Below are 23816 nucleotides of genomic sequence, written 5' to 3' on the forward strand. Positions count from 1 at the left end.
ATTATAAAAGTTTTCAAACTTACCAGATAAATTTTCACATAAAAAATTAACCCTCATCACAGTATTTGTTTTAATGGTTCTTAGTTTAATCACAATAAAAGCTGAAAATAAATAAAAAAAAATATTAATAAATATTTTTAAAATAAAAAAATAGAATAATAATAACAGTCAAAATACTTTAAGTAAATATATTATTATTATTATAATCGTTGTTAGAGTTGGCTTGCCAGATTTCTACTTAGATCTCTTACCGCCCTCGCTTATCTGACAGCTATTGATAATTGTATGCATGCTCGCCCAGCTTGTAGCCCCCAGCATTGCATTGTTTTATTTGTGCTTCAAATGTTAAAAAACAGACACACTTAATATTGTTTGCCAAATGTGGCATTGCCCTGCTGCCCCCCGCCCTAGGCCTGCCGCACTATGTTGCACTTTAGCAGTCGTTTAAGTTGAACTGATGTGTCCTGTACAGAAGCAGCAGCAGCAACAGCAGCCGGTTGTCCTGCAGCCAATTGCTGTGTCCATTGTGTAGTGCTGACTGTATTGGGCTTATCTATAGCCTTACCCAATCCCACACCGACATTGACAAGATTTATTTACTGTGCCAAGCGGAACTACTATTAGAAAACAGCATGCCCATCTATTTGTGTATACATATATGTATTTGTATAAACATTTTGTAGCAGGAGATGCCAAAAAATGTGTAGGGGGGCTGCCAACAAAGGTCTTTCAAGCTATATTTGAATATATTGCCACAATAACCACAAGCATTTCATTTTATTCCATTTCAATTTATTGTCAGTTGTATTTAGTTTAGACACAATTTCATACGCTGGGCAATTATGGTAAATTGTAAATCTCAACAGCGCAAATAAATCAGCTTTATTACTGGGCCAGCCATATTTACAGCTGAGCAGAGCATTTCATTTGACTTATTGTTGACAAGCTTTTAAATAAATTGAATTTACTGACAGATCCGCAGCAACAAACCTGCCGGGAAGACCTGGCCTGGACCTGGCCCGGACCTGGCACGACCTGGGCTCGCACTTGGCAAACATTTGCCGAGGATTTACGAGTGCGGCCGGCACCATACAACCGCCACTTGGCTCCGCTTTCTGCCCCACTCACCTGCTCTTATAATGCCAACAAACTGCAAATTGCTACAAAATCACTTGACTGTAAATTTTTATAGCATCTTTTTCGCCGTGTTCAAAATGCAAAGGAAAACAATGAAAACGAATTTTTGGTTTCCCTTTTAAATTAGATGAAGATCTATCTGCTATTTATAATAATTAAAATTATTACAATATTTCTGAAGCACTTCAAATTTAAAAGCAAATAGACCCTAAGCATTTAAAAGTGGGTCATAATTAGGTTTAAATTCTCTTTATATTGTTAAATAATTATTTAGAATTGAGTTAAAGAAGTCTTCAACAATTTTCTTAATTCTTTTTATTGTTACACCAATTCTTTGAATTTTCAGATAATATTCTTACTTAAATTTTCAAAAATTATGAAATACCCAGGAGCTTAAATTTAGAAACGAAAAGGGCTTCGAAAGCTACAGGTAGAAATAATAACTAGAATGTGCTTGAACAAAATTACCTTCTCGCTGTATGCTAGTCTCTGTATCTCTCTCTTAACGATTCTCTTTCTCTATCTCTCTCTCTCTCTAGGGCAAGCGGAAACAATTGTCAGCGCCATCGTCACTCAGCAGAGCCATTTTGTTGTTGGCAGTTAAGGGCTCAATTGCGTTTTATGCTATTGTGAGGATTGCCAAGCGTTTCGACTGTTTGGTTGTTTCGCTGCTTTACCAGACTTGGCCGCTTGGCCTTTTTGTGGCTTTACGGCTATTTTGCATTAAATTGCAAATGAAATGCTAAAGGGAAAAGGGCCTAACCAAATACGGAAGTTGGGGGGTGGATGTCATCTCCATTGAGCATTGTTACGCTGGCATTTTAATTGAAGTTTTTACACACACCCAGACACATATGTGCGCGTGTGCACATTAAAGTGTTAAATGGCATTTGCCGGAATGTTTGTTTTTGCTTTTTTTTCGGTTGTGCTATGCATATCAAATGAATGAAGCCACCCTCTCATTTAAGGGTCGCTTTTGAGTGAGTCTACATCATTACATCTGGAATATGACACCTGAGATTGACCGAAATGAGCTCCGCAGAGGGGCAGGCACATTAACTTGCGTAATGTTATGTGGCTTTAATAGCAAACATAGGCAGGTGATTATGGTCGGGTTATTGGGGACTCCCGGGTTAAAGCTGATTTTCATGGATTTTAGTTATAAGCCATGTCAAAACTATGTAAAGGGCAGTTAAAGAGACCACAAGTATTTCAATCTGCACTAGAAACAATTTACTTATTAGGCTGAAGGTTAAATTTCCATAGCAATAGCTTTTTTTGTATGTTTATGGTGGTGTATAAAAAAATCAATCTGTAGCTTGATTTCTTTTTAATCAAATCACATCAAAAGTTAAATTCCACCAAATACTGCTAGCTTATTCAATCATTCAATCACAAACATAGAGAAGACATCTCTACGTTACAAGCAGTTTAATTATCAATAAATAGAATAGGAAATGATTACAGCTTAATTGTACTATAACAAGCAAGCGATTACACGATTAATAAATCTTTGAGAGCATCCATTGGTCCAAGGTTATAACTATTAATTTACTTATATACTAGCTCGGACATATTTAACACTTTTCAATCACTCTAAAGAATACTCAAATATTGAACAGACTTTATTAGGCTGTCGGGAACTTTTTCAACCCCAATCTCCTCCACGAGTCATAAGCTTCAGCCAACGCCAGAGGCTTACTACACTTCCAGGTGCCTCGATTGCCCACTTCATAAATAAACAATTAGGCACCACCCAGCGAGCAACATTTGTGTGGATTCACAGACAGCTATTAGGAACCACTAACTGTCCCTTGCCCTAAACCTTTGCTAATCGTCTAAACTTGTGAAGTTCTCTTGCCTTTTTTTTTCTAACTGAATAAGCTTTTTATTATGCTCTTTTGCATGGTCAACCTTTTCCAGCTGCCGACTTAATATGTGTTTAATAACCACACGGAACTGAGAAATGTCTGTCTACCTGTCGAGGCTTAGTTTCCTATCTTTTGCCCTTCCGCACGCCTTCATATCAAATTTGCCAATGTACAAAACAGTTTCCGCTTCCGGCCATTTTGTCTGTGCACGCTTGCTCTCAACCCGAATTCGAAACGTTTGCAACTTTTGTTTGGTCCAAAAACTTACGCATTATTGTTGTTGGCCTTAACCCTTATGCTAGAATGGGCACGAGTGTGTGTGTGTGTATGGGTGTGTGTGTGTGTATGGGTGTGTGTGTGTGTCAGGGCCCGCGGGCGCGTTTGTCTGCAAAGTTTGGCTTGCAAATATCATTGCCTACCTAGAGGCAGCTTAATCAAATATGCATGCAATGGAGTTTCATATTGTTTACCACACCGCACAGCTGCTTCAGTAATAAGTGTCATAGGTTTTGCTTATCCGAAGCACAGGTTGCCACCGTGCCACTTGCCCCGTGGCAACAACCACTTCAAATGTCAGTTAATAAATTGCAAAACGTTTTTCTGCGAATCGACAAACCGACAACCCAACAGCCCAGCAACCAACTGCACTTAATGTCAGTGACACACACACGTATTCGTCTAACCCCCCCACCACCACGAACAGTCCAATACAACAGGGCAGCAGCTGAGGCGCTGTGGAGCAGCAGTAGGGAGCAGGAGCCCAGGGCAGACAATGGAGTTGCCGCTGTTGACATGAAGCGTGACGAGAACAAGGACTGCGACCCTGCAACTCGATCCCGTGCCGCGACAGACATTTACAAATAAACAGCGCTAAATTATAGGTGCCTCGTGGGTGAAAGCCAGGCGCTGCACCCTGCTGCCCTGCTGCTCCTTCTGCCACTTGTAAATAATATGGCAGCAGGCTACACCTGTAGACGACGTCGTCGCCATCGTCTAACTTTTAACTACAACAACAACAACTACGCTCACTGGCATACCAATTACAGCAGCAACAACTCGCCTGAAAAAAAAACTAATTTTATAACAACGAAACTTGTATGATCTAAGCTTCTGAGATATATGCTGAAATGCTTTCAGTGCATCAAACTATTTGGTATAAAGACATTAACTTCCTTAAGTCTAACTATAAATATGAAAAATATTTATATATATTTCTTCTACACCAAAGAACTTTATCCATTTACCTAAAATACTTGTTTAGCATTTATCAATGCGAGCGGTTTTTTCTTTTAAATCTCAGCGATATTTTGAGCTCTCTCATTGCGTTGCAAAACACATGACCAAGTCAAAAGTAACGCTTCCCGGGAGCCAAACAAAGTTCAGGAGCACGTTACAAAACACAAAGTTCAAGTTGACGACGCTGTATTGCACTTTGGTAAGAAGCGCAGGTAAAGTTATCCAGGTGCAACTCCAGCTCCAGTTAGTGGCTCACAGTTCGCAACAGTTCACAGTTTGTAACTATTAGGCTGACATTGTTGCCATTTTTATCGATGATGCAACTGCCAAGGCCAACGGCAATATGCGTGTACACCTGACTGTAATTGCAAACGCATTTCGATCTTCGGAAAAAAGTTTTTCAATTAAATTTATGCTGCAATCAAAGCCAATGCCGATGCCGAAGCCGTAAATACTTTCAGGATGCGTTGTTCACAATTAATTGCATTGCATTCATTTCAGTCACATAATGAGCGGGCGTGCCATTGTGGGCTTGGAGGCGTGGCAGGTAACTGAAACGTGTTCAAAGTTGTTTTTCACAAGTTTTCTTTGCCTGTCACGTTGTTGCCCGGCGCGCAAAACTCTTCACGAAAACTTGCTTCTCTTTATGCTTTGCTCCGAAATTATCTTTTTTTGTATTTGGTTTCTTGGTTTTTGAATGCGCCCGCTCGCTCTAAGACCAGGTCAGTTTTCCTCCTGGCTGCTCTAACGCAGAGTGCGATAAATTTAAACTTTACCGACAAGGCGGAATTCTATTTTTTTGTTGTGGTTACTGGGAAGAGTACAACACGCAGTTTTTATTGCTAAACAATGAACTTCCTTCAAGGTGGAATATGCTTTGAAATGGTTATGTTTATAGAGTTAAAATGGGATTTGTGTAAACAGGTAAGACGCTAGGATCTTAAGGTAATTCCTTAACGCCCACTTTCGACTAGAACACATTTTATTTTGATCTTTTGTGGAATCTCAACTATTTACAGACAAATTCTAAATAAATTGTTTAGGTATAATCCTTTATATTTTTAACAGAATGTATAGTCTCAATTCCACCTTATTTAACATTTAACTTGCTACCAATTTTGTTTGACATTTATTTTGGTTGCTGGCTTGGGACTCAAGTTCGCCCTTGGACAGCGCTAGTCGAAGTTGCAATTGCAGCTTCAACTTGGCCGCCCTTCAGACATTGCGACATTGCATGTCACGATGCCAGTGGCAGTTGGAATCGCATGCGTCTGGCTAGAAATCCCTGATTTAATGGCGTGGAAAATTAGAAAACGTTTGCCTTGGCCTGGCCCACCCAGGCCAGGCCAGGCCGGGATGTAATCGTCTGGCAGCTGTCAAACCGACTGGCCTCGATTTTCTAGGGTCGCCGGTTAAATGTTTGGCATTGGGACAACTGCAGCCGTGTTGAACGGTTGCCAAATTGCCAGCCTGCGATACGGCTGCTCAGGTGCTCGAAAATTGCATCTAATGACTTCATAAATTAAAGCCAGCACACGAGACACATGACACACACGCACACACGCAAGAGATTCTGTCGTAACTTTATTCAAATGAAGTTGGCGGCTTTTTAGCTGCTTCCGTGTGCATTTTTAATGAAGTTTGGCGCTGCGGTTTTTTGTTTCTATACGCCCACAGCCGCGCCCACATCTTTAGCGGTCGGCATTTGCCAAAAGGCTCAACTTTCGCAGCTCGCCCCGCCTTATAAACGCCTTTGCAGCTGCGTCTCACTAATAAATGTGTCTGCCGGCAAGTCTACAAAGTGCTTTTAATTAGTTGTGTTAGCTTACTGCGAAAAAAAAGCGAGTGTGCTATCTGCACACAAAATAAAAGTCAAAAACAGAAAACTCGTTCGTTTCCCGCTGCCATTGTTTAACAAGTTGGGTGTTAATTTTTATTAAAACTTTTCTCCCATCTCCAGTTCATTAAAAATGTTTTAATAGAGCGTTATCTCAAGATACGCACATCGCATTGAGGGAGAAATTTCGAAATAGTATATAAATATACCCCTGAAATGCTTTTTGCCTGTAAGAGTAGTAAATCTTCGGTGCTCTCAAGATAAATCTTCTTTCTCGTTATATTTTAAATTTCGATATTTATCAGTTAATTTGATTGTCAAATGGCATCCACGCTGCCGGCGTAACTTTTCGGACCAGTACCTCGTATTTACTGATCTCTCTCATGGGGAAATTCTCGTACCGGATGAAACACACCTTTTGCGCAAGATACAGGGTGCCAATGAAAAGGCCGCCATCAGTTCTGGCGCGGCAGACGTAAACGCGTTCGTTCAAGGCGTTTGTACCCACGGAAACAGAATTCTTTTCCCTGAAGCCGTCATAGCTGCGCACCCAGTAATAGTTGACGGTCTCATTGGCGACCAGCAACTCGTAGGAAATCGCCTGATTAGCTACGGAGTCGGTGTTAAAAGTTGTGTATCCCGTTTCGGACCTTACCCGGGCTGGCACAATAGAGTTTGCATATGGGACGCGTGCCACGTAGTTATCATAACCGTACGAATCAATGCCGCCTAGAACAGCGTTTTCGGGGAAGTTCTGCGCCTTATCGGAGAGGACCCAGCGATCCGTATAATCGTATATTCCGCAATAAATGGTGCCCAGTAGCTGGGCAAAAATCAGCGTGCAAGCAATAAGTTTCGTCGGGGAATACATTGTTTTAACTATCCGGTAACGGATCACAGACTGATGTGTTGATTGTCGATAGGTTTGGTGTTTTTATATATTCTTCTGTTGGTTGTTTGAGGGAATCACTTATTGATAAGCGCGAATGTTATAAATCTTTGTGTAACGAGGGGTAACCCTTTGAACTGACCATTGATTAGATATGCCAAAATAAACGTTTGAATTTTTATGTATTTTAAAAAAATCAGAATGTCGCACGTTTCACGGTATTGATAAGAACTATTAGTAATGACTTGATAAGAGAAAATTCAGATTCGAATCTGTAAATATAAATAACATATGTATTTTTGTATCCTCTCTTCTGTTTCTTCTGCATGGAAAACCCCAATGAGATCCGTTCTTTCTTTCTAAATGTCCACTTTATTGAGGAAATGTCGATCACAATAAGCTTAAACAATGGATTTGAACCAGGTTCAAAGTAACGCATTTTGGAATTTATCAATACTTGATGATATTTTGATTAAAGGAATTTAGAATTTCTCAACACTTGATGATATTTTGACGAAAGCAATTGTCAAATCGTCAGACAATTAGTTGTGCTTGAGCAGAGTAATGAATATTCATTGAAACTTTCAAGGAAGAGCATCGTTTGAAGACAACGCAGCCACTGCCAGAAGTTCCTTTGTTCGTGCCCAACCACATGTGTAAAATGTGTCATAAACATTTGTTGAATGTGCTGCGATGCATGCTGAAAATGGCTCAAAAACTCACACAAAACAGGTGCCAGTTGACAGGTGAGCAGGTGGAAGCCATTGTTGCGGGTCAACTGTCAAGCAAAAGTCAAAACCATAAGTCGTACCACAACACACGGCTCAAGCTGGTCGTTCCCTCCCTCTCTCTCTTGCTCTATCACTTTGTTGGCTTTTGTGGCAAGAAAGCCACATGAATATGCCATAAAGACTCTAAGCCATTTCGACCAGTGCAACTTTAAGCTGCCTTAAAGTGGCCCAGACACTTTTTTTTGGCAGTTACATTAGGCTGACTGACGTCTGGGCCATTTAATTTATGCAAAACAAGAGGACAAAATGACACGAACTAATGCTTCGTTGCCTTTGATCTTATGCTAAGTGAGGGCGTTGCCTATGAGGGAATCCGGGATTATCCGCCTTAAATAGACTATAGTCTATGGACGCTGTTGGAGTCCCGTTAATTTTCAAAGCGAATTGGCGTCTTTTTTTGTTTACATTTGCTTAGGGTATTACAAAGAAATATCCGACCCTATACATACGAACAGCAAAGCCGAGACTTATTTAAATCTTGTTCATGCTCCTAATATAAATAAAAATTTAAAAATCGGTGTCTATGAAAACACAAAAACCTTTGGTATAGTTATCATCTGTGTGTAAGGGTATCTTATCTTCGGCGAGTTGGCGATGACTATTTTTTCTTTTATTATTTCTTATTTTTTTTCGCGTCAGCCTTAAATTTTTTATTCCATCTAGGTATAGTTGTTTTTTTTTTTTTTCAACCTAAGCTTTCCGTACAATGAACAGTCAAAATCAGTGCTTACATTACACAAGCACGCGTCATGCCGGAAACGGAAATGGCAAGCAGCATACGGAAGCGTTTCTCTCTGTGTTTATTTGTATTTGTTTGCCCCTGTCATGGGCACGAAATTCAATTTAAATGCCGCCCGTGTGAATTTAAGGCCACTTTTTCTGCGTATTGTCCAAATCAGATTTGTGGCAATCGCATGAACCTGGCTAATTATAAACTTCTCCATTTTTGACGCGCAACGCCCACAAAGGGATGTTCAAGGTTTATTATTATTTTGACCTTGTCTGTCTGCATAACTGTCGGATAAGAGTTCTTGAGCATATATCAGTAATAACAAGAACTAGACTCTGCAATTTTGGTATGTACATTCCCGAATAGCGTACATTAGAAATATTTTACTTTTGGAAATTCTTCCATCAATCGAAAATTAGTGTTATATATATTCTCTCTTTTAAAACTACCTTTATTTTATTATTCTCCTTCCGATTGCATCGTAAATAAATACCACAACTCTTTGAACTCAAAGGAATTGAGAACATTGGACAGTCATGTTCACAATGCGCTGATTTATGACACCTTGAAATGCAATAGGGAAATCGCATGTTAATTACATTTTGGCCCCGAGCGGGCCTGACACGCACGCACGCGCCACATGTGGCAACAACAAGGGGTAGGAAAAAGAAACAACAAAGCCGCGCAACGCGTATTACACTAAGCTTTGCCACGGAATGCTGCATCTACTGCCCCCATATAGGGTTACACATTAATATTGGCTTGTCACAACTGTTAGCCATAAGAAACTAGAAACCATTTGCAACAAGCTGCCCAATGCAGCTCTCTCAGACGCCTCTCTAACTCTTTTGTGCTTGCCACAGAAACCACATGCAATATACTCGCAGTCAAAAGGCAGGCAGCAGGACAACCTGAAATGCAACACCGCCAGGCAATCAACTGGTGTTTCAGTTTCCATTAAGCCAGCGCCACACACAACTCGCCACATTACCCAACCCGCAACGAGCTAGCACTCACACACACACACACATACACTCACACGCATACGTGCTCCTGACAACGTCTCGAGTTTTGTGCTAGCCGCAACCATGAGAAACTCCTATGGACCGACTAACTCCACAGTATTTGCCGCCAAAGCGCAACAAAAAATATCCCAAAACAAATGGAAAACTTTTGCGAGAACAAATACCAACGCTCTCTGGAATGACAACTGGAACGCTTGGGGAATCAGTAAAATGTAAACACCCCTCCAAATGTCTACGTCATTTGGGATATTTTTGCTACCCCTGTTTAACCGAGGGGGTTGCTCCATGTACCTCTCATACACACCTTGGCTTAATTGCCATCTGACATTTATTGCCGTCCAGCGTGTCGTTCAGGCGCAGGCATCATGCTCTCCTCTCCAGGAGCACAGACAGCCAATGTTCGCGCATATATCACGGCCAAACAAACCGGTGAGTTGGTTAGTCCAGACATTGATGCGAAGCACCAAACAAATCTGTCCCGATAACTTGCTTGTCACTGGCAGGAACAGCGAAACAAGATTGAAATTTAGAACGAAAAACTCTAGAATACAGCACGTTAAAATAAAGCTGATTGTTAGTTAGAGAAGTGTGTAAAATTGAAAGCAATTGTCAAAAGTAGAAGCCATATTTTTCATATTTTTTGTTTAAAAAGAATATAAAGAAATAAAAGCTATGAAGAAAAGATTTCCGGATAGGGGATATCTGACAGTTGTTCCGGTCTAAGTCAGTTGAAAAAGCACACATTTGTTCATAAAAAGGCTAAGGCCATGCACGAATTATAATTTCAGGCACTTAGAAACGTAGTCTAAGATTTTTACTGTGAGAATTCAATCTGCGTCATTGCATAAACTTTTTGGTAGCTATGGGAAAGTTGTTATTTATTCAAGAAATTAACATGACAACTGCTTATTAACAAGGCTGTCAGCAATCAGTAAAAATTACATTTCCATTAAGGCGGGGCAAGACCTAAGAGCTGAATGCAATTATATTACAGTTCAAGCACAAATAATCACAGTGCTAAATGGACAGCACGAATGGTACCCATAATAATAATATAGTAGCATATATATGGGAAATAAGCTGCGATTTGAACAAACAAAAATGCTAGCCATAAATGAGCAAAAATTGTGTGGCCTCAAGTTAAGCCGGGCCGTGCGAGTCATGGCAACGTAATGCGTTGGCTGGGATTAAAGCCGGACACGCGACCAGACCAAAACATATGCCAATATAAATGTCCGGCGGAGGGGACGCTCGGTAGCGACGGATCAGCGACAGTAGCACGCAAATGGTATGAACAAAAATAAACTGATAAGCGACTGGCTGAAAAAACAATGCGACTTTTGGGTAGCAGAGGCGCGTGGAAGGGGTGGCGAATTATGCAAGTGCCGAGCGAAAATATGTTGCATGCGACGACAGCGACAAACAAATAAACAACCAACCCAACCAACAAACAAGCAAACAAACAAACAAATAAGCAAACAGACAGACAAATAAACTGAAGCGCATTTCTGAGTGCGGGGGAAACAACTGACAAATGAATGCGAGACGGCAGCGGTGTGAGCAGCTGAGAGAAAGAGACAGACACACCCGTTCAGTGGATTAACGAGTGAGCGAGAGCGTAGGCGACACAGCATTTGGGCAATGGAAATCAATTATTCATGCGCTTGGCCACGCAGCTAAAAAGTATGCTAGGCATGCGACAGTCCAACGCCGCCGCCCAACGGTATGCAACAGTTTTTCCAACTGCTAACAGACAAATGAAAACCAGCGCCAAACCATTGAACCGCCTCCACCTCCCCCATCTCCTCCCGCTGCAAGGCATCCCAAACACGAGCCCATTGCCTAGGATGATGGCATTTGTTTGTGTTTGATTTGCGCTAACTGTGATTAAAGGGCAGCAGGCGGGTGGCCATAAAGCGGGCAGCGGGGGGGTGCTGCAGCCCCGCCGTTACGAGCAAATGAAGTTTAATTTAACAGTAGCCAAACAACAAGAGCATCTCAAACAGTTAACACACAGCGAAAACTGCATACTCTGCAAAACTGGACTTATCACAAAAATAAGGAATGAAATTAATATGAATATACATCAAGCTTTCGTTAATAATGAAATGAATATGAATTTACATAAAGTATTCGTTAATAATGAAATAATTATGAATATAAATAAAGTTTTCGTTAATTTAGCCGAGCTTTAAGTAAAATATAAAAGCTATATAAAGCTTTAAGCTATTATGCTTGCGTTTTGTTTTGGAGACTGAAAGCTTTAAGAATGTGCGAATGCCGAAAGCACAAATTAAGTGTGAGCTGGAAAGTTAGATTTCTCTTCAAGCTTTCAGGCTTTTTGTTTTTCGCACTATATGCATAAATTCAGGAAGCTTAGAGCTTTCATGTGCTTTTCAAGTGGAAGCAGTATTAACAATATTATTTATAAGTAAGCAAAGAATTTTTTGCTTACATTTCATGGTTTATTGTGAATCAATATGATGTTGATTTAAATACAAAAATTATACAAATTAATCATGGCATAAGTTTTTTTTAATGCTCGGACTGCATTACGGTTACATTGTAATAAAGAAAAGGATGACTTTTGGTTACAAGTAACATTGCAAAATGAAGCTACCTTTTGGAAATTGGTGCCTAACTAGGGACGCCATTGGAGGGTACTAATTAAATTTGGCCACCGGCGACAGCTACTTTGATGCACACAGATAGGGCGACTGAATCTAAAACCTAGCCGCATGAAGCTTAGGCAGCTGCTTTCTTTAGCGGCAAGAGAATGGCATGCCCGGCATGCTTTCAGGCGTAAAGTGTTTGATTATGGTCATTTATTCAGCACTGTCTGCAGCCCAATTTGGTTGTTGTGTCTACTTTTTGGAGTGCGCAGCTCTCAATCCACCAAAAGCATCGCACCCTATTATCTTTTGTCCCGTCAGGGGGTTACCATGGATTTTGGTTTTCGGGCATTCGTTGGGGCATCGTGTTTGTGTCTGAGCGTACGATTAAAATCGCATACATCAGCGCTGCTCAAAGGCCGCCAAGGGGGCGACGGTGTGACAGTCTCTACTGTGGTCGATTTTTCGACGGGTTAACTTAAGGGTTGGGGGCTGGGGATGGATATGGCTGCTGGCGTGGCCAGACAACCGTGGCTTCGTCCCTAATTTGTGTGCAATCGCGCATTTAAACGCTGTTGTTTATTAATGCATTTCGTTTAACGTGTAATGCAAAATTTATGCTACGAAAAACTAACGAAAAGCTCGACGCAGCACTGCAAAAATCTGGGAAGCATCAAACGAGCATGAAAAAAATAAACAAAAAGAAAAACTAACATGCGACTTAATTAAGCCGTCATGAACTGCAAAAACACGTGACATGCACAGAAATGTGTGTGGTTGTGTGTTGGTTTGAGTGTGTGTGTGTGTGTGTGTGTGTGTGCGTTTGCCCGCTAGCAACTCAAAGGCAAAGCGCCAAACATAGCAAACATGGCGAACTGGCCTTTCATGTGCCCCTCTCCAGCCCCGCCCGGCTGACCGAGGCAAAAAAGCAACTGGTGATGCGTATCGTAAGGCACAGCTGGAAAAAAAATGCAATGCTCAAAAGCAGGGCCAACCACTCACAACTTGCTCTGTTGTTGTTTCTGTTTTTCCTATTTTTTCCAAAAGCACCTCAAATACGTTTAATATGACGCCAAGAGCATCTCGATAGAAACCCACATTCACACAGGCAAGAGAGAAGACCAGAATATTGCGGAACAGTCAAATTGTTTGAATGTGAATATAATGGATAAACAATAGGTATTAAACGTTTTCCCCCTAGGTTTTTCTTCCAGTTTCTAAGATTTTCTGAAAGCTTTTCTAAGGACCAATCGAAAGAAATCGATTTCCTTAAACAGAAACAAATTTTCCAAAAATCTTTTAAAACTAACTCACTTACTTGAGATCATGAAAATCGCATAGAGGGGCGATTCTGGTTAGATGAGATGAAAGTAGTGACTTGCATATGAATATAAGATAGATGTCAGATAAAAAAAGCAAGTGCTCAAAGCAAAACGTTTGAATACACTTAAATTGAACGTCTACGTAGCAAGTCTTCTACTTGACTCGACTATTGAATACACCTGACGTAGTGAATTCCGTCTGATAAGCAATGCGGAATGGTAGATAAAGAAACAGAAGCCTCGCAAATTGCTCGATTAATATGATGTTTGTCAGTCCAGAATTACATAAATTTTTAAAACTAAACTTTTTTTTTAGCTCATTTACCAAATATTACCCTGCGTTTATTAGACACATATTTTCAAATACACCGGCTTTTAAATATTTCCCAATATTCATATTTTGGCATACAGTACCACATATTCTAACAAAACTCCGAAAACAAGGTAATAAGGGTGAAAGCAGAAACCATATTTGTTGTGACAGATGGGTGAAAATATACTGGTATATCCTGGGCAAACTTAAGCAAAGAATTGCACCAGAAATTGTCCAGCCAAGTCAGAAACCCTAATCACAAATAAAACAGGATTTTAGTCATTCATTACGCTGAGATATTTGATAAGCATTGGTATCTCCAATGGCCCACAAGGTTTGTGCAGTAGCTGAACAAGCTGGGATTTTATTTTATAATAAAAATCATTGAGAAGATAAACGTAATTTTTTATTTTACAAAGTCATCGTTGATATTATATAAAAGGACAGGGTCTAAAGACTATTGAGTCATCTATTTCAAACAATTATCCGATTCGCATGTTTTATTATTCCGCTGCAGTAAAAAAAATTATCTGGGATTTCCCCAATCGATTGAATCTCTATTGCGTATCGGCTGCACCTCAAAATGATTGTGTACTCTTGATATACCTCGTAATCAATCGCAAAATTTGACAAACACTAGAAACATATCAAATGGAACACACTCGGGAACAATCAAGATATTCCTTATTACCAAATATGACTTTGCTTTGTCACAGAGATAAAGCGATAAGAAACTGATGATATTTTTTGTGCTCAAACACGAGCCAGCCACAAGTTTATCTTGCTCTACGCATAGTTCGACGAGACGCGTTTGCTTCGATATACACCCAATATATTAATGCTCTTTGTTTTTGAGCGTGTATAACGCTCCCGTCGTGGCAAACACAAAAATAAAATTATAATATTGTTCGTGGTATGCGTATCACATATGTACACACTGAGCAAATATTTATTTATACACACTTGTGGAATAGTAAATATCACGAAGCTGCTAATCACATAGGTACAACTAGTTATGAATGCTTTGCTGACCCATTGACAGGCGGTGCTCCAGCCGTGAAGCGTTCCCACTCGCGCATTTTGTTCTGTTTAAAATAATAACCAGAAGAAAGTGCAATTTGCGGCATGCCACATAATATATACCCTTTCAAAACAAATTTGTATAAAACAACAAATTATGATTTTGCTTAAAAACAACTCAGATATAAACAGAAAACTTCGTTTACTAGAAATGATAAATTTCTAAGCATGGTACAACTCGCACCAAGTTTTATCAGCCTTAACGTAAAAACAAATTAACATAAAAACTGATAGGTAGACTTAAGATATAATTTATAGCCTCTCAGTGCTGCTTGTTTATATCGTTTAAAATTACGCGTCGGCAAATTTTGCGACAAAATTATAGCGTCCAATGAAAGGGTATGTAAATAGACAATGACTAGGCCAAAATCTTAATTGATAATCCACTCAAACTAGCCGACAACCTGTTTGTGACGTCATTAAGAGCACCTTGTCCTAAATTAAATAAAAACTGTGTGAAATTTAAGCCATTTCCTATTTTCTTTTAACATCTTTATAAATTAATAAATAATAAAGATTTAAATAGGTATTAAATCAGCTAATATCAATAAAATATCTTTTGATATAAATTTTAAAATATTTAGCAATAATGTAGAGTTCAGAATTATGAATTTAAATTAAAAACAAATCAATCAGAAATGATAAATATGCTAATAAAGTAAATAAAAGCTAAATATACTAAATTTTTTTTAATATTTGTCAGCTCTATCTATTTCATTTAATTACATTTTTTTTTTTTACCATTTAATTTACACTATCTTTTGCGCCACCGTGCACTGCCATCGCATTGTTGGTATTCACGATGACACCAAAACTGGTGAGAGCCAAATTGTCGCAAAAAGCGCGACTAAAAGCACGAAATAGCCCGACAAACTAATCAGTATATAATGTCAGGTCTCTAACAAAAATAAAATCAGTCGCAGTCCGATAGTTAACACGTCGCGTGGCAAATCCCCTCTAAATATTTCGATTCGGCAATATGGTGATTATAAAGAATGTGCAAAATATATCTGTGCCAGAGTATCTAAACGAAGGATTCTTTGTGGAAACAATTGAGGAGGGCTTGCGTGAAACTAAAATAACCTTGCAAGAGATCAATTTCGAATGGGGCAGCAATCCGGGTGACAACTACTGCTCGGCCATTTATCGAGTGCTCGTGAAATTTACGCGATGGGACGATGGCAAAGAGTCTTCGAAAAGTGAGCAGCTGTCGCTGATTGTGAAAACTATTCCAATCACAGAGGAAACAAAGTTTCTAGAGGATGTCAGGGTGTTCATCAAGGAGAAGCAAACCTACACAGATATCTTGCCACGCTTAGACATTCTTACCAATGGCGACAGATTTGGTGCCAAGTGAGTTGTTAGAGAAAAAGTGTCGAGCGAGTGCTAATTGAAAACTTTTTATAGATATTACCATTCCGTAAAGGCGCCCGTGCAGACGATTGTCTTCGATGATCTAAAGGTCGATGGATTCAAATTGGCCTCACGCGAAAATTGTTTGGACTGGGCGCATTCCACGCTGATCCTAAAACAGCTGGGCAAGCTTCATGCTACGTCCATGGTGCTGGCCAAAAAGGTAACAAACGGACAATGTAAAGTTCAAGTTCAAACAAATAACCAATTCCGTATTATATGCAGGATCCGGAAATCGTTAAGCAATACCAACGCGGCATGCTGAGTGAGGAGACTTTAATAAAGAGTCCTACCTTTGAGAACATGTTTGGCGGCTTTCTTAAAGGCCTAATCCAAGTCTCAGGCAAATGGCCTGGTTACGAGAAGATTACCAAGCAACTGCAACGTTTTTCGGATAATTTCACTAAAGTTTGTATTTCGGCTGCCAAACCGAAGCCGAATGATCGTTATGTGGTGCTCAATCATGGCGATTTGTGGACCAACAACTTTATGTATGCCTACGACAACAAAGATCAGCCCGAGGTGCCAACACGCGCCATATTCGTGGACTTTCAGCTTAGCTTCTATGGCAGTCCTGGCTGCGATCTGAACTTCTTTTTGAATACGAGCGTCAAATTGGAGCTGCTGCAGAAGCGTCGAGAGGAGCTGATTAAAGTGTATTACAAAGCATTCCGAGATGCCTTGGAGTATGCACGCTTTGAGAAAATACCCAGCTATGAGGATCTACTCTGGGAGCTGCGCAGCCGTGAGGCTTATGGATTATTTGGTTTATTCGCATTTCTGCCCGTTATAACCATGCCGCACGAGCTGTCAAAGGACAATAGCATTGAGAATATGCAGGATGAGAGCTTTAAGCAAAAGCATATGGAAGCCATCTATTCGCAAAAGTTTCTCAACGATTATCACAAATGGGCTCTGAAGCGCGCCGAGGAACTGGGTGTCTTTGGCGATTACTAGACAGAAGCTCCTCTTATGGGCTTATGGGTTCATCAACCTGAATGGCAAACACGGACGGCTAAAAGAGGCACACACAATGACAAAGACGGATAGCTTTACGGCTGCATGATGAACGCTAATTCTTATGTCATACTTGATTTAGCTTTTTATAGACCAGAGTTCAATTAAAGTGATCTAACGTAGCTGCGGTTCTTGAATGAATCTAATGGACTTTTTAATTGGGTGGCGATAAAGCAAGACAAAAACAACAAAACAATTCGGGCTGGCGTTATTGAGGTTTGATTATGCAACTGATAAAGAAATGAATAAAGAAGCACTGTTTTAGGCAGGAAACAATGAGTACATTGATTGCGCACGATAACTGTAGGAGTTGATTATCTTTATTTCCAAATGAAAAATTACTTTGTAAGTACGTTCTTTAAACGCATAATGACTTTCAGAAACTCGCTCATTAGGAAACAATCTCGCTCTTCAATCTCTCAGGTCTATTATGAAACTTGTGTCTGCTCAATATTTCTACTTTAAGTCGTTGCTATACCAATTTCTAAATATATACAGTTTTTATCGTTTGATAAGCGAAAGAAACAACCAAACTACATTGTATAGCTTGTAAGTGCACAGTGGAGCAAGGTTTTCAAACAATTATCGAAAAAACGGGAATATAATTTTATACAATTTACAGGCATGCATTGAAATTTCTCACAAATTGTTCTGTAAATTCATGAAAGGCGTTTTCAGACCTCCTTTTTTTACATCAAAATCTCACTGATCTCACTCGTAAAAAGCGTGAATTACTTTTTTGTTTATAAAATCTACTTCAACATAATTTAAAAGTCAAAGTTAGATTTTAGACGTTACCAATCATTTTAAATGGATGGTTCAAGTATCAGTAATCCTTATTATTCTCACATCTAATATAATTCCTCATATTTATATTTTAATTAAAATTATTGAAAGTTTTTGCGTATCCTCTAAAGCAAGTATGTAGAGTGTGCATCAAAAGCAGCCACCGATAATCCAAAGTCGAGACTGGGAATGCATTTCTATTGAGTCAATTAAGTCGCAAACAGATGCACCCAAAGATGTTCCATTGGGGTCAATTGAGACCCAACCAGCTATGACTTTGATTTTCCATATAAGACGTTCAGTCACGATTTCGAACCGATTCATAGCCATACACAATGTCGGGCACAACGGAGACGCTGCCGCTTTACCTAACGCCACAGTTCTTTAGACGTACCCTGGAGCACGGCCTGCAACAGCAGGATCTCAAAGTGCTGGATGTGCAGCTGACGGATCTGACCCGTGGCGGTGAGAACTACTGCAGTAATATTTATCGGGCCCAAGTCAGGTACCAGACGGCGGAACGAAAAACGCTGGAGACCTCGCTCATAGTCAAGTGGATGCCGGCCGAGAAGCAGGCCATATTGGCCCGTCTCCATATCTACAACAAGGAGACTTTATTCTATCTGTACATCAAGCCAAAGCTGGAGGCGCTGATGTGGCGCGCGCATGCAGGCGAAGAGCCCTGGACACTGGGAGCCAGGTGAGCGGAGGTTAATAGGAAACGAGTCCCCAATAGCAACCGCTAATGTGAGCCAACTATTATTTCCTGACTAAATTATTTCCAAATGAATCCCTGTTCAGGCACTACTATTCAACTACGCAGCCGGAGCAGACCATTGTCTTTGGGGATCTCTGCTGTGAGGGTTATCAGCTGAAGTGCCGACAGCTGGGCCTGGATGCAGAGCATGCGAGGCTGGTGATGCGCAAGTTGGCCCAATATCATGCATTGACCATGGTCATGGCCGAGCATGAGCCTCAAACGATAATAGATCGTTATCCGTTTGGACTGCTGCACATGGATGCCATTAAATCGGAGCCTTTTAAGCTGCTTTTTGGCACTCAACTACTTAAATTGGCGGCATTGACCAATGACTGCGAAGGATTTGGTTCGATAACACGGAAACTTTATCGCTATCATGAGCATTTCACGGAGCGTGTGTTAAAATCGGTTTATCCACTGCGTGGAGATTTAAATGTTATGAACCACGGAGATCTGTGGGTGAACAATATATTCTTCAAGTACGATGAACACCACAAGGTGCAGCAAGCGAAGATTGTAAGTGCCTGGCCTCTAGATTCATAGAATATGGTCTGACATATGCAAGTTTCTGGCAGATTGACTTTCAGCTATGCTTCTACGGCAGCCTGGGCTTTGATGTCAATTACTTTCTCAATACCAGCCTGGAGCTGGGTGTGCTTAAGACGCAGCGCCAGCAGCTCATAGATGTATACTACGAGGCGCTGTTGGGCTGTCTGCGGCAGCTGCCCTGGGACAAGCCGCTGCCCACTCACGAGGATGTCATGGCTGAGATTCGGGCCCGGGAGGCCTATGGATTTTTTGTGGCCTTTGGCTTTTTTCCGCTGATGAGCATGATTGGCATTGATTCGGAGGACAACTCGCTGAAGAACTTTCATGACGAGGAATTCGCCAGACAAAAGGTGCAGCTCATGTTCGAAGGCAATGCACGCACGCTCGAGAGTCTCAAGTTCACGTTGAAGCGTTTGGATGACTTGCAACTATTCGATTAAAGGCAATGAGAAATTGCAATTGCACATTGCTGCACTAACGGTTCATACAGAATAAATATTGCATAATGTTTGATTGCACCCTAATTGAATACACTGTTATTTTATTATTTTGTAAATTAAGCATTTGAGGCCCTAGAACAAATGGTGCAATTTCTTTATGGCTTTTAGTATTGCATGACTGAATAGCTTTTGAATCATATGACATTTTTCGACGGCAAACAAATGGGCGAATGGCTGTTAATTGGTATTATGATAATCATAAGATACAAGCTAGAAATGCAGGAATTATAGCCGTAAAAAGATAACTACTACAATAAAGCGTATAACAAAGTGTCGCTAGTAAATACTAAAGGGAGAAGGAAGCATTTTCAACCCCAAAAAGTAAATATAATCATAATCAGGTTTGTCGCTCTGCCTGTCCCTTTTATGTACGTCACATGATTTATAGAACGGCGTCAGAGATTTTACGAACTAGAGGCACCAAATTCGACAATATGTACTTTTAAACCCAAAGATGATCAAATTGTTGATATGGAGAATATATAATTACTACAGCCACAACATTTGTCAAGTCCGAGAATATTTCACGTTTTTGATCATTTCCTCTCATTGCCCAAAAACAAAAAATAATCACATTTGAAATATACGTCGTATAGAACTGAAAATATAATTTGCTACACAAATTAAAGTGTCATTCGGGCTGCCTAATTATGCCATAAATTGCTTCATTAAAATTTATAAAATTGTTTATAATTGCAAAAACAAATTTAAATAATTGTTTGAAAATAAAAATGTGAATGTGAAATGAAATTGTGACAGCAAAAACTAAAATCTTGAGGTCTAAAAGTATTAATAAATAAGATTAGCTGAGATTTTGCGCATTAATCAGTAAATCGTGAAACACAGAAATATGACAAAAGTTAAAGCTGAGAGCGGGAGTGGAAATAGAGAGACGTGAGAGAAATATAAAGTTTCGATCTGGTGAGTCGCTGGGCGATTCTCTCGCCTGAGAAACTAGTAGAACGTTAGATAGATAACGATGATTAAATAATCATAGACACAATCTGAAAAGTGGGTGGGCCGTGATAAGATAATTTCCGAGTGTCGGACTGCCTGTCAGACTGTCAAACAATTCAACGTAACGCTATTGAAAGAGAGCAGAAGAAACTTGTGAAAATTAGATAACTGGTTTCCACACAAACATATAATTTATATAAAATCAGTAAAAAAATCGCGTGTTTGTTTATATTAAAATATTGGACAACTAGACGCTATTGTCGCCTATTAAGTGAAATTATATGCATGTGTAAGTACATTTTATATATATATATACATATATATTAATTACGCTAATTTAAAATCAACAACAATCTCAGCTTTGTGTGGCTGTGCGTATAAAATGCCGGACGCTTCGTTCAAGCTTTTCAAACCACTTGAGATCACAACATGTGCAGCATTGTGTACGATCAGGAGCTGCTGGCCTCGCCGCCCAAGCATTTGGATGTGCCCTTCTTCGCCGAGGTGTTGGAGACGGCACTGCGCACATCCCGTATACAGCTGACAGGGATTCACTGCAGCATGGGCAGCAGCACCGGCGAGAACTACTGCAGTCAAATCTATCGTGTGAAATTGAATTACAGGCAACAAAATGGTAAAGCTTCGCAGAAGGAGGAGCAACTGGCAGTGATTGTGAAGAGCATACCGCGCATTGAATCTGTGGAGTTCCTCGAGGACTTGCAGATGTACTTGAAGGAGAAGATCACGTACTACGAGCTGCTGCCACGCCTCGAACTGCTTACGCAATGCAAACGACGCTTCGGACCCAAGTGAGATAATTATGTCTAGCCGCAGCAATCAGATTTGCTAACCCGATCTGCTTTCAGACTCTATCAGTGCATGAAGCAGCCGCAGAGCACGCTCGTCTTTGAAGATCTTGGCCAACTCGGCTTTGTGATGGGCTCCCGTGAAACGGGCCTAGATGAGACACATTGTCGTCTGGTTATGGAACGACTTGCCGAATTTCATGCCGCCTCAATGGTGCTAGCAACGCTGGTAAGTCAAAAATGTAATAGACCCTCTACAGATAATACAAAAAGCGAGTCGAGACTTGTTGATAAGGAAGCAAAGACTTAGCAATTGATAACTATTTAAGTACATTTTCATTTTTTGTTTCAATTTTTGTTTGTTTGTGTAATATTATTTCTACTTCGCATTCAAATTTATGCTTTTATTCGTGTTTAAACAGCTTTGAATTTATTTAAACTGAATTCAATTAATTAAACTACTTCGCATTTTATTTATGCTTTTAGTCGTGTTTAAACAGCTTTTAATTTAGTTAAACGAGTAGCTCAATTTTTATCGTTATTTATCTTGAAATCCAATTAAGTGTATTCAACATCATCAGAAGAAAAACCAAGAAAGCCTTTTTTCTATCTATGAAACAGAAATGATATAGTAGCCCGATTTTAAATGCAGATATGTTAAGAAATAAGTCAAACTCTTGATTGCTGAGTTTGATTAAGATATCTTGATGAGGTTCTCAATGTTGTTCAAGAACTTAAAGTTCGTGGCCTTAATATAGTTCTTTAAGACGACAACTATAAGACAAAGGGCATAGCTTGCATGGGAAAAGACAGACAGACAGACAGGTACGGATCAGGAATATGTATACATGGAATCGAATCCTTTTAACACGCAGAAGAGAATATATTGGATGTGGATTGTTCATACAAGTTGCACACCGAAAATTCTCTCTGATTGCACAACAAAATGTATGTTCACTTTACAGGATCCCGAAATTTTTGAAGCCTATGGCGATGGCATGTTGTCACCGGAAGGCCTGGCCAAGGACGACGGCCTGCTGATGCGCTTCTTTGCCGGCAATGGACAACAGCTGCACAAGCTGGTCAACAGCTGGTCGGGCTTCGAGCGGATCGCGGGCAAGATAGGCAAATATTTGGAGCAGCAGCGCGCGAACTTGGTGCGTGCCCAGGCGCCAGTGGATAAGGAGATCAAAGTGCTGAATCATGGTGATCTTTGGGTGAACAACATGCTGTTCAAATACAATGGAGCGCAGCAGCTGCAGGATGTGATCTTCATAGACTTTCAGCTGAGCATTTGGGGCAGTCCGGGCATCGATCTGAACTACTTTTTCTACACCAGCCTCAGTTTGGATGTGCTGAAGCACAAGCGGCCGCAGCTGCTGAAAATCTATCACAATCGCCTGTCGGAGACGCTGCTCAATCTGGACCTGGGCGTGCCTGTGCCCAGCTACGACCAGCTGCTGGCCGAGGTGCATCGCCGCGAGAGCTATGGCTTTTTTGCCAATTACGGCATACTGCCCACCGTTAGCCAGGACAAGGCCGAAACGTCTGACAATAACCTGGAGAACTTCACAGACGCCGATTTTACCAAGCAAAAAACCGAACAAATGTTTGCGTCCACCCGCTTGGCGGAGACGCTGCGTTACACTTTGCCGCATTTCGAGCGAGCGGGAGTTTTTGATTAACTATTTACAATAATAGGTGGGGCACTCACCTGGACACGTGTTTTAGCTTAGTTTACGGATATTGCACATATATTTACACATTAAAATAAAGTTTTTAAAGAATTACGCGCACTTTTCACTGACTTGTTGCTTTGCTTTCGCATTAACCGTTGCAATGCAGCGTTGCCAGACTGGCCGAATACTCTGAACATGAGGAGCAGTATGTTAATGACGCAAACAAGTTAACATTAACATTTTATTTTAACTAACATATATTTTTTATATGTGGGAAGCTAAATGTAAAAAGTATCCGACTACCAGATGCACTGTTACATGGCTTCAGGCTTATATACAAACAATTAAAGTTATTTGCTAGTCAGCTCAGACATGTGCAATTTTTTTTACTTTTATTTTTCGTTTACATATAGAAAATGAAATACAATTTTTATTTTGTTGTACGATTGCACAAATTATTTCATTTGTTTTATGAAATCACCAATAAAAAGAACACAAACTAAATG

The 23816-nt window shown here is 40.2% G+C and overlaps 4 protein-coding genes across 4 annotated transcripts; 3 read left to right on the plus strand and 1 right to left on the minus strand.

Moving 5' to 3' along the window:
* Positions 1-6382: 6382 nt before the first annotated feature.
* Positions 6383-6952, minus strand: LOC135438941 (uncharacterized). The gene has a single exon (XM_064697502.1). The coding sequence runs from the start codon at positions 6950-6952 to the stop codon at positions 6383-6385; it is 570 nt and encodes a 189-aa protein (XP_064553572.1).
* Positions 6953-15743: 8791 nt separating this feature from the next.
* Positions 15744-17414, plus strand: LOC135439252 (uncharacterized). The gene is made up of 3 exons (XM_064697942.1): positions 15744-16196; positions 16251-16419; positions 16482-17414. Exons 1-3 carry the CDS (start codon positions 15823-15825, stop codon positions 17211-17213), a joined length of 1275 nt encoding a protein of 424 aa, XP_064554012.1. The 5' UTR covers positions 15744-15822; the 3' UTR covers positions 17214-17414.
* Positions 17415-18369: 955 nt separating this feature from the next.
* On the plus strand, positions 18370-19892 carry LOC135438999 (uncharacterized). The gene is made up of 3 exons (XM_064697573.1): positions 18370-18759; positions 18861-19335; positions 19395-19892. The coding sequence occupies exons 1-3, from the start codon at positions 18395-18397 to the stop codon at positions 19806-19808; spliced, it is 1254 nt and encodes a 417-aa protein (XP_064553643.1). The 5' UTR covers positions 18370-18394; the 3' UTR covers positions 19809-19892.
* A 1335-nt stretch (positions 19893-21227) lies between these two features.
* Positions 21228-23427, plus strand: LOC135439324 (uncharacterized). The gene is made up of 3 exons (XM_064698036.1): positions 21228-21634; positions 21692-21860; positions 22597-23427. The coding sequence occupies exons 1-3, from the start codon at positions 21255-21257 to the stop codon at positions 23314-23316; spliced, it is 1269 nt and encodes a 422-aa protein (XP_064554106.1). The 5' UTR covers positions 21228-21254; the 3' UTR covers positions 23317-23427.
* Positions 23428-23816: the final 389 nt, after the last annotated feature.

The sequence above is a fragment of the Drosophila montana genome, unplaced genomic scaffold (assembly GCF_035044405.1).
Source record: "Drosophila montana isolate Dmon_TW-CO22-7 unplaced genomic scaffold, ASM3504440v1 contig_402_1, whole genome shotgun sequence".
Classification (NCBI taxonomy): domain Eukaryota; kingdom Metazoa; phylum Arthropoda; class Insecta; order Diptera; family Drosophilidae; genus Drosophila; species Drosophila montana.

Excerpts from the sequence above, each read along its gene's own strand:
- LOC135438941 (XM_064697502.1), bottom strand. The coding sequence starts at position 6,952 with ATGTATTCCCCGACGAAACTTATTGCTTGCACGCTGATTTTTGCCCAG.
- LOC135439252 (XM_064697942.1), top strand. The coding sequence starts at position 15,823 with ATGGTGATTATAAAGAATGTGCAAAATATATCTGTGCCAGAGTATCTA. Across the intron at positions 16,197-16,250 it reads GGCGACAGATTTGGTGCCAA|ATATTACCATTCCGTAAAGG; the intron begins GTGAGTTGTTAG and ends AACTTTTTATAG. Across the intron at positions 16,420-16,481 it reads CCATGGTGCTGGCCAAAAAG|GATCCGGAAATCGTTAAGCA; the intron begins GTAACAAACGGA and ends TATTATATGCAG.
- LOC135439324 (XM_064698036.1), top strand. The coding sequence starts at position 21,255 with ATGTGCAGCATTGTGTACGATCAGGAGCTGCTGGCCTCGCCGCCCAAG. Across the intron at positions 21,635-21,691 it reads AAACGACGCTTCGGACCCAA|ACTCTATCAGTGCATGAAGC; the intron begins GTGAGATAATTA and ends ATCTGCTTTCAG. Across the intron at positions 21,861-22,596 it reads CAATGGTGCTAGCAACGCTG|GATCCCGAAATTTTTGAAGC; the intron begins GTAAGTCAAAAA and ends TTCACTTTACAG.
- LOC135438999 (XM_064697573.1), top strand. The coding sequence starts at position 18,395 with ATGTCGGGCACAACGGAGACGCTGCCGCTTTACCTAACGCCACAGTTC. Across the intron at positions 18,760-18,860 it reads CCCTGGACACTGGGAGCCAG|GCACTACTATTCAACTACGC; the intron begins GTGAGCGGAGGT and ends ATCCCTGTTCAG. Across the intron at positions 19,336-19,394 it reads AGGTGCAGCAAGCGAAGATT|ATTGACTTTCAGCTATGCTT; the intron begins GTAAGTGCCTGG and ends AGTTTCTGGCAG.